Source organism: Morone saxatilis, unplaced genomic scaffold (assembly GCF_004916995.1).
Source record: "Morone saxatilis isolate NCDOM2014 unplaced genomic scaffold, NCSU_SB_2.0 Contig10, whole genome shotgun sequence".
Taxonomy (NCBI): Eukaryota; Metazoa; Chordata; class Actinopteri; family Moronidae; genus Morone; species Morone saxatilis.
In genome coordinates, this window is record NW_023339652.1 from 783,251 (window position 1) to 792,701 (window position 9,451).

General features: G+C 37.8%; 1 protein-coding gene across 1 annotated transcript in view; it reads left to right on the forward strand.

Moving 5' to 3' along the window:
* The window catches only part of dgki (diacylglycerol kinase, iota), a gene marked incomplete at both ends in the record, with an annotated part of 26,390 nt that extends 17,233 nt beyond the window's left edge, over positions 1-9,157 (forward strand). The window contains 10 exon segments of the mRNA XM_035680329.1: positions 545-624; positions 885-929; positions 2,623-2,692; positions 4,288-4,328; positions 4,415-4,539; positions 5,491-5,516; positions 6,783-6,820; positions 7,555-7,675; positions 8,448-8,484; positions 9,058-9,157. Of these exon segments, the coding sequence (XP_035536222.1) occupies positions 545-624; positions 885-929; positions 2,623-2,692; positions 4,288-4,328; positions 4,415-4,539; positions 5,491-5,516; positions 6,783-6,820; positions 7,555-7,675; positions 8,448-8,484; positions 9,058-9,157 (683 nt within the window).
* Positions 9,158-9,451: the final 294 nt, after the last annotated feature.

A 9,451-nucleotide genomic window follows, 5' to 3' on the forward strand; every position in this document is an offset into this window, starting at 1 on the left:
TAATGAGCTGCTTTACAAAATGCTCTGAGTGCACAGATGTACAATCTCATCAGAAAATGAAACTAAAGTTCCTCCTGGTATCTTCCTTTTTTTATTTCAGTTTTAGCAGTGTAACAGTGTGTGTCATTAACTGTCAGAGGAGTCATAAGACCAGTGTGTAGGAGGTTGCTCTTTAATTATAAACTCATGACAATGTGCCTACGGATATTGTATTCAATTTCTGACAATAGATCCTCCTCAGTGTTACACACAGGACCTTTAACAACACACGTCCTCGTTCATTAGATTCAAACAGAGTCATTTAGTTCACCATTCACCAAAAACATCACCATGTTTTAGTGCGTTCATACACGACACTGTCTGTGTGTATTCTCTGAAATCCAAAAACTGGTTATCAGAGTGGTTTTAATCAGTGAAAAACATGATAAAGTGATAAAATCAGTGTGTTTCCAGCTTGTTTCTGCTTCCTTTGGTTGGTAGAACATGCAGGTTAGCTCACTTTGTCGATGCATTGTGGTCTGAAATGTGTGTTTGTGTATTGCAGCCATCCCAGTCGGCATCGTGGTGGTGAGGGGCGACTGTGACCTGGAGACATGCAGACTCTATATTGACAGACTACAAGAGGCAAGTTCCTGCTTTATTTATCTTCACCCTCATTTTCAGCATTACTTCTCCTTTCTTCCTTCCTCCTCTGTTTCTCTCTGCCTGCAGCACCATCTCTCCACCAGTTATTCATAGACCATTAGCTCCAGTGGGAATGCAGAGCTGCTCTTTAGCCGTGTGTCTGACGTGGGAAACGTTCACTGACTAACATCTGTGGAAGTTTTTGATGTAAATGCTTTGGCTGTGTGTTAACCTTGAAACCTGTCTGCTGTGCTTGCTAGGACTTACACCAGGCGCCATCTACTGGCCACAGAGTGCACTATCAGGTATATGACTTTTGGGTGTCGTTCTGCAGGAAGAGTTTGGTTATAATTAGTTTTGAAGCTATTTGTTACATACATAACATTTCAGCATTTCAAGAACATTTACTAGGAATTATATTCTTGCAATTGTTAAAAAACACTTTTGGGCAGTTATATGATAGATATGAAAGCAGTGTTAGCAGCTCTATGAAGTATGAAAATAAAGCACTGGGTTACACAACACCAGGGGTCTCAAACTGCCGGCCCAGGGGCCACTTCAGGCCCTCCATCCCCCTGCGTCTGGCCCACAACATGCTGTTAAAAATTAAATCTATTATTCTTTCTAGTTGTTTCTCACCAATTTGAACTTCCCCTTCATTTAAAATTAAAATAAAAACACAATTTTACTTTGGCTGAGAACAACAGAGATGATCCTTTCAGTTTCAAAGATGATGGACTGTCGAGTAAAAATTATCAAACCCCCGGGCGAGAAAAACGTCTGGAAATCTTTCATTCGTATCCTTAAAAATACATAATGGACTCTAACTAAACTAACTTTTAATAACGAATATATATTGTGTTTATATTGTATTGAGCTCCTTTATCAAATCACAACCGCTGTTGTTGTTGTTTTTTGACAAACCAGAAACAATATTAGAATTTTTGACAAATGGTCACATTTGTCCAAATATAGGACAGGAACTCAAACAAACAGTTTTTATTTCTATTTACTGAACTCTCTGTGAACTCCACCCTGAACTAATGACTCTGCACTCTGCTGTACTTCTGCATTACTACCGGGGACTTTCCACTCTCAGAGCAGTGACTCTCTAAGATATCCACACACCTTCAGCTCTGGTTTTAACAGCTGATGGTTGCTTGTGTTCTGACTCTTCCTGATCCTTTTTTTAAATTTAATTACTTCAGAGGAGCTTCCACATTTGGCACATTTGATGTATAACACAAAACAACAGGACATTGCAGTGTATCTTTGTGTAGTTCAATGGAAAGGCTAACTCATAGACAAACTCTCCATACAGAAATAATCTCAAGTAGTGCTCGACCGATATGATATAAGAAAATTTATTTCATGCACATTACAATCTAATATACCTGGTTAGCTTAGCCAGTTACAGATATATAGATATAGATATATGTATATATATATATATTATATATGAGCCAGTGACAGTTTTAGATTAGATTTGCTGTCATTTAGGAGAAAAGTTTTAACATTTATAAAATGGTGGTGGAAATTTAGGCAAACATTCACAGCAGGATGTATGAGAGTTATAGTACAGGGCTGGAAACGAACCACGCTGCTACAGAGAACTTCTGGAGTTTGAGACCCCTGCACTATAAACTTTAAAATTAGGAATTGACCTACAAAAAGAAGCTAAATACAATAATTAAATGTTTTACAGACTGACACCCATGTTGCAAAAAATTTTTCTGGACATGTCAAATATAAACTGATCTTTATTAGCTGTGGTGAGAGAAGAGGACAACACTAATTTAAACTACACTACACATTTACTGCCTCATTGTCCTGATTGTCTCCGTCTTGCTATTGATTGTTCAACTGCTCAAAAATAATCTGTATGAATTCCTTTTCTTGGCTTTCTCTTTCTTCAAATAATCTCCCTCTTAAACTTTTCTAGTTTACTGTCCAGTAAAGAAACGATAAAGATCACAGTGTCTGTCTCTTTGTCTTCAGGATGAGAGCAGAGGAGTCCCCAGGACCAGTTCAACCAGTAGACTCTCTCCCAACTGGAGCTTCTTGGACTGTGAGTGGAAACACTGACACCTGTTGTACAGATATATCGACCAGTGAGGGTTTTTTCATTCAGATAAATTATAAAGATGAACACTTTATAAAGATTTTACACCATAAACCCAAATAAATCTAATTTCTTGTGTTTGTTTTGACACAACCATATATGAAAAACAACTGTGACTAAATTATTTATATCCTTACTGTACACATCCTTTTTTTACTCAACGACGTGTCATATCGTCGTTACGCTGATGATGCACTGATTTATTTCTACAAATAATTGCAAAACCCAGTAACCTGAATCAACTGTCTTCACTCAATAACTGCTCAGCAAGATTGATTAATTTCCTCCGCTTAAATCCTGACAGAACAAATTATTTTAACTGGACCTGACAATTCTTTCACTTATCAAGTTTATTGAACCATTTCGCTCAAAAATCAAACCTACGGCTGAGATTTTTGTTATCGTCTTGACCAGTGTTACTTCCCTTTCTAAGAATAAAAAACTTGAAAACACAACAACCAAAGACATTGCAAAGTCAAAGTAGCTGTGACAGTTAACAGTGATTTATTTACAAATGTGACAAATGAAAATAATACAAAATAACTGTCCCTAACTAACAACTACCACTAGAAACAAAATACAAACAAAAGGCTTAACTGAAGTGGCACCAACCAGAGTTTATCTACGTGTACAGGGAAACTTACCTAGTCCTAAACCTCCCAGCACATATCGTTCTTTACAGAGTTCAACAAGAATGCAACAACAGCAGAGTCAATATCAGAGAGAGTGTGAACTATCAGCCAGACTTCTTATACTGAGGGCTTGGCATGAGGATTGGCCAGTTTCAGTTGCAGGAGGAAAAACCACCATCATATGACCATCAAGTTACAAAACTGTACAAAAAGTGTCTCAGTGCAGCTTTTCTTAAATCTCCCACAGTTATTTAAAATGCAGAATCATCTCCGATCCTGCTGATTACATATAAAGTGCTAAACAACATCGTTCCTCATTCTGCCCCTAATTCCCCTCCCCCCTCACAACTGCAAAAATAAAGGTGGCCGCGCCTTTGCTGTTTTAGGAACAACTCTCTGGAATCAGCTTCCCCAATTGCTCAGATTTGCTGAATCTTCAGGCCTTTTTTTAAAATTTCCATCCCTGTTTATCACTCCACCTCCTTCAAGTTCCTCATCAAACCTTTATCTTCTGGGTTTTCACAATTTATTTGTACAGCTCTTTTTTTAACATGGTTATAAAAAGCTTTAACAAAGTACATGTAGTAAAAATATAAAGTCAAAAGCAAAACTTGATTTAAGGATTTAAGATTATTTTATTGTCATTTACAGCACAAGAATGAAATTTAGACATAATTGTTCTTATGCTGCTTAAATAAATAAATAATAATAATATATATAATAGGCTCAAACACAACACGATAGATAGGAGTTACATGTACACTATAAATGTATATAAAGTGTAATTTCAAGTAAATCTATACATATGATATATAGAGACAGTTTAAAAGAAGTGTTTTCAGCTGATAAAGTTGAGTCTAACATATTTCTGAAGTGTTTCCTGTTGACATTCATGTCTCTGCTCTACAGCCACGTCAGCTGATCGCTTCTATCGCATCGACAAGGCTCAGGTAAACTGAACTCATGTTTGATGCTGACTCAAATGTTTTATCAGCCGAACGTCTGCTCGTATATTTACATCGCTCTGTGTCTGCAGGAGCACCTCCACTTTGTGACAGAAATCTGTCAGGACGAGGTTTTTATCCTGGACCACGAGGGACCGGTGGTGAGCCAGGGAGCTACCACGGGGATGCCCGATCTGGTTGTGGAACCAATCACTGGGTACGTTAGCACACACACGGCAGGTGTGGGAGAAACTATAAAACCTTTATTTCTCTGTTCTGTGTCTTTGTGGACTTTATAGATGAGTTCTAGATAATAAAAACAATCAAATATTACATTTATACAAATATACATATATGCTTTAATGGAAGATCTTTACAGTGTGAATTCTTACTTAAACAAAATAGTAGAATTCAGTATTTAAGGTTTGTTTGGACTGAAAAGAGGTAGATGTGAAATGTGTTAATCTCATCAGGGCTGAGAGTTTGTATTTATTATCTTTCATCTATCAATTATTAACCTCTTAGCATGTATGTAAAATTACCTAAAAACGCCTAAAAACAACATACCCAAAGTAAATGAAAAGCTGTTCTTCAACCATTTGCAGTATATGCATGGTTTTGGTCTCATTTAAAAGATCTAAAAAAATTTGTAGATGGAGCAATAAATCGTGAACTGTGGAACATATTATGCCGCTTTGGCAATGGAATAAAGGAGTGAGTTTGGCTGCCAATTTTATGAGTTGGCTTGCTTGCTTAAGTTTGAGGCGTGTGCCTGCCGTTGTGACTGTATCCCAAAAGCGTTTTGATCGATAAATAGACGAGATTCTAAGCTTTCCAATGATGAATGATATGGGTACTAAATCCAACATGGCGGAATGTAAACATGCGGCCCGTATGTGGGCCGTTGACATGAGAAAGGGTTAATTGTCAGAAAATTGTGGAGAATATTATATTTCCCACAGCCCAAGTTGACGTCTTAAACCGAAGCTGGAACCAAATTACTTTGATTATTATCTAATTAATGTTCTGCTGAGCAATAATCAGTCGTCTCATAGCTGTTTGTAGAAATCAAAAGATAATCAATAATAATCACTACTCGCGGCACTGAAAGGAGGTTTTTTTTTTCTATGAGTCACATTTTAATTCTGTCTGTGATTTTTTTTTCCAGCACTTCTTTGACATCCGATGAACAAGGTAACACACACACACCTTTTATCAAACGTATAGAAACCAGTTTGTAGCTGTATTTGTTGTTGTTGTCAAACCTGATTCAGAAAGATTTTATTTATTTCCTCATTAATAAGTTTCTCTTTTACTGAGAAAGAAGCTGCACTGCTTCATGTCTTTAGCTCCGTTTACGTCTCTGTGTTTCTGTAACAGTCAGTGGACAGTAGACGTGAATCTCCCTCAGGCTGGTGCTGATGGTAACTCTTTGTTAGTTTGACGTTGTTTACTGGTCACCTAAACCAGTGTCAGGAAGGAATCTGTGTAATTCCTGGGACTCTCCGGTTTAAGGAACCTGTTGTTCCACATCCTCACACTTTCAGTTTTACATCTGCAAACAAACAAACAAACAAACAGCATGAAATTCAGCAGTCTCCAATTAAAACACTCAACATGTTAGCTCTTAATCTTTATTTATAAAGTACTTTTCAAAATCCATGTTACAAAGTCATAAAATGATTTCTTTACTTTTACTTTAAATAAACTTCAACCAGATAAAACAACAAGAACCTGTAAGACAGTTTATTAAAGCCTGGTGCTCCTCTCAGGGCCTTGTGTTACTCAGTAAGAAGTAAGGGTACTCAGAGGGACAAAGGTCAGTATCAGTGAGGACTGGCCCATTTCAGGCCCTGTTTAAATGCTCCTTTTGGACTGAACACAATCTGCTGTTTACATGAGCTTATTGTCATATTTGGAATAAGAGTGCATTTAAACACAGCCGGTTAGATTTGTCTTCAGTTCAGTTCCAGAAAGACGTAAACGAGTTTCTGCAGATAGAAAACTGACTCATAAAAACAAAAACATGAGTCAGCACCCAGTCGCTGCTCCGGTGACTTTATAGATATTTACAGTGATATGTACTCCAACTGTTCTCACACACATTTAAAGTCATTGTTCCAGTAGTTTTACATGTGCAGTTCAATGGCTCCAGAGACAATGAACACACTCTGCTACAAGGAAATAACCTGAGGAGAAAACTTTATAGGAAAGTGAAACATAAAGAGTCCCAACAGAACTCAAAACGCACAGTTTACACACTGCTGGTGAGTAAAAACCCCTGACCTTTGCTCACAGCGAGTCATCATAACAGAGAATTACAACAGATCTTTCTAGAAAGAGGAAGACGTGTTGGCAGACAGGCAGGCAGGCAGACAGACAGGTGTGTCTATAGAAAAACATCATTTGACTGCAGTCTGATGTAACGTGATGATTCCTGTGTTGTTTGTGTGTTTATAGTGCTGCTGACGGCTGCCAGCTCTGGAGATCTCTCTATGGTAAATACACTCAGGAAGGAATAAATAAAACCAGTTTGTCTGCTGTGGGATTTATAAAGGCAGTCAGAGGAGATTTAATCTCACCTTCACAATGTGTTCAGCTTCTCTCTGATGACTCAGCATTAATCCAGATGTTTATTTTCTGGAGAACTCTATGGGCAGAGTAAACAAAATGTAAAGTTAGATCAGCTGATGAGATCTACCTAAAATGCCAGAAACTGTCTTTGTGTATTTTGACTTTTTTTAGTTTGTCCCATCTGCTAACATGGAGGCATTATGAGCCTTACTGCAGGCAGCCACCAGGGCGGCGATAGAGAGGGTTGAACTGTCTCTATTTCAACTCACACTTAAACTAAATAAACTAATAATTTGTTTAAATAAAGGTTCCAAAAACATCATATTGTACATATTGGCTCTTTTTTTTAGGCACAGATAAACCAAGTAGATTCTAATAATTAATGATGAATTTACGTTTATTCTTTAATAAAACTTGAATCTTTAGGTTTTGAACCAAAAAAATCTGTATTTCAAATATTGTTAAAACTATTTAAAGTGAAAAGAAATTTTGTTTCTAAAACTCAAAGAAAAGTAAAAGATTAGAGGTTGACAAGACTAATTTTAGTTTATTTTTAAAACATAAAAGTGTGAGTATTTTCCTTCCACAGTGCACCAACAGGAGCTCTGTGTTCCTGTTTTAATGAGTCCTAACTGTTTGTGTCTCTGTTGCTCTCCAGCTGTTGGAGTGCGTTCGTCGAGGCGTCAGCTTGTTGGTCAGAGACTCTGGAGGTTGTTCGGCCTTACATAAAGCCGCCCAGAACGGACACACGGAGCTGGTCAGCTACATCCTGCAGCAGGGTGAGAACCAGCACCGCCATGTGTGAACATATCTCCACAGTACATGAGTCATATTCACTGTAAACAAACAAGAGAGGAAGAAAGTGAAACATCATAAAGGAAGTCAATAATGGTGTCACTGTATTCAGTGATAAATACACTGCAACTTTAATCAAACAGGAAACATTGACCTCCACCACGAACACTGAAACCTCCGTATACAGAGAACAGAGTTACGCTATGTATTACATCTTTAAATATCTTATTAAAGGAAACCAGAAAGCTTTGGATCGAACAAACAGAGCAACTTTATTTGGAGACTTTAAAGAACATTTGGGGGAGTTCCAGTTATAACAGTGTTGGTCACAGCTGCCATCTTTATTTCATTTGATTTCTTTATTTCTTTAGTTGTATTTTCCAGAAAATGGACGCAGCTCTAATGCTAATATATAATATATTATAATGATCATACAGTTTGTTTCCAACTGATTTAATGTATGAAAATCAAACAAACAGCACTGTGAAGAAATGTTGTTGGACATGTTGGACAGACTCACTTCTGTTGTGGGTCATAGTTTCCTCTTTTGTTTACAGTAATTAAATCAATGTACCACAGATCATATCATAATACTGGTTCTTACAGACCAACATCAGTGAAACAGTCGTATAAAGTTTTTTTTTGTGGCTCCAATCTGATGAAGATTGTAGATTATTGTTATTAGTAGATGATAAATCCTTTAATTACTCAGAATAAAGGAAGCTGCTGATGTTTGTGCTCTCTCTCCCTCCTCAGGCTCCAAGGTGCTCCTGGATTTGACAGACAGAGAGAAGTATGTTGGGTACTTTTAATGTTGTCTTTTCTAAAGGAAACTCTCTGTAGCTTTATAGATATATACATATATATATATATATATATATATATTTATATATTTATGTATAAATCAGTTGTTTCTCCCAAACTGCCTAAAATCAGTGTGTCCACTGATACCTTGTAATGTCTTAACCCCTGAAACCTTATTGAGTCCTGACCCGGACTGTCCCGGTTTAACCTGAGCCAGCAACTACACAGACTGTATATATATTATATTTCTGCAAAGCTTTTTTAAAAACAATGTTTGCATACAAAAGAATAGCAGCAATAAAAATAACCACCAAAAGGGTCCTCGGTCTTCGGTTCTGAGGTTCTGAGTTATAAGTTGTGAATTATAAATTGGCCTTAGACTGGATGTTTCTGTGCTACGTTTAGTTTCTGTTGGAGCTCCAGCAGCGTTAGATCACACACTCTGTGTATCTGCTGTGTGGTTTCCCTCCAAAGAACCAGCTCCTTTCTGTATTACTCATGTACATGTTCTCACAGCTCATCCCCTGTGTGTGTGTGTGTGTGTGTGTGTGTGTGCGCACAGAGGAGACACCGCGTTGCACAAAGCAGCCTCAGAGAAGCAGCACGCTGTGTGTCGGTTGCTGGTGGAGGCCGGGGCGTCGCTGCAGAAGACCAACTTCCAGGTAAACTCTGCTACACGCTGCATGCCTGCAATCTCATTCCCGCCAGCTTCCCGTAAACTGTGTGACATCAGACGTCACACACGTTAATGATCTGCAGGGAAATCTGCCCTCAGAGGTCTGGGTGTGTCATGAATCTGGTGATCAGGTTGTCATTCATCTGCTTAGTCAACCACAAAATAAATGTTTTGTTTTGGTTGGCTCTAAAATGTAAATATTGTGTGTGTGTGTGTGTGTGTGTATGTGTGTGTATGTGTGTGTATGAGCTCATTGTCTGAGTTGTGCATGCTTAAAATA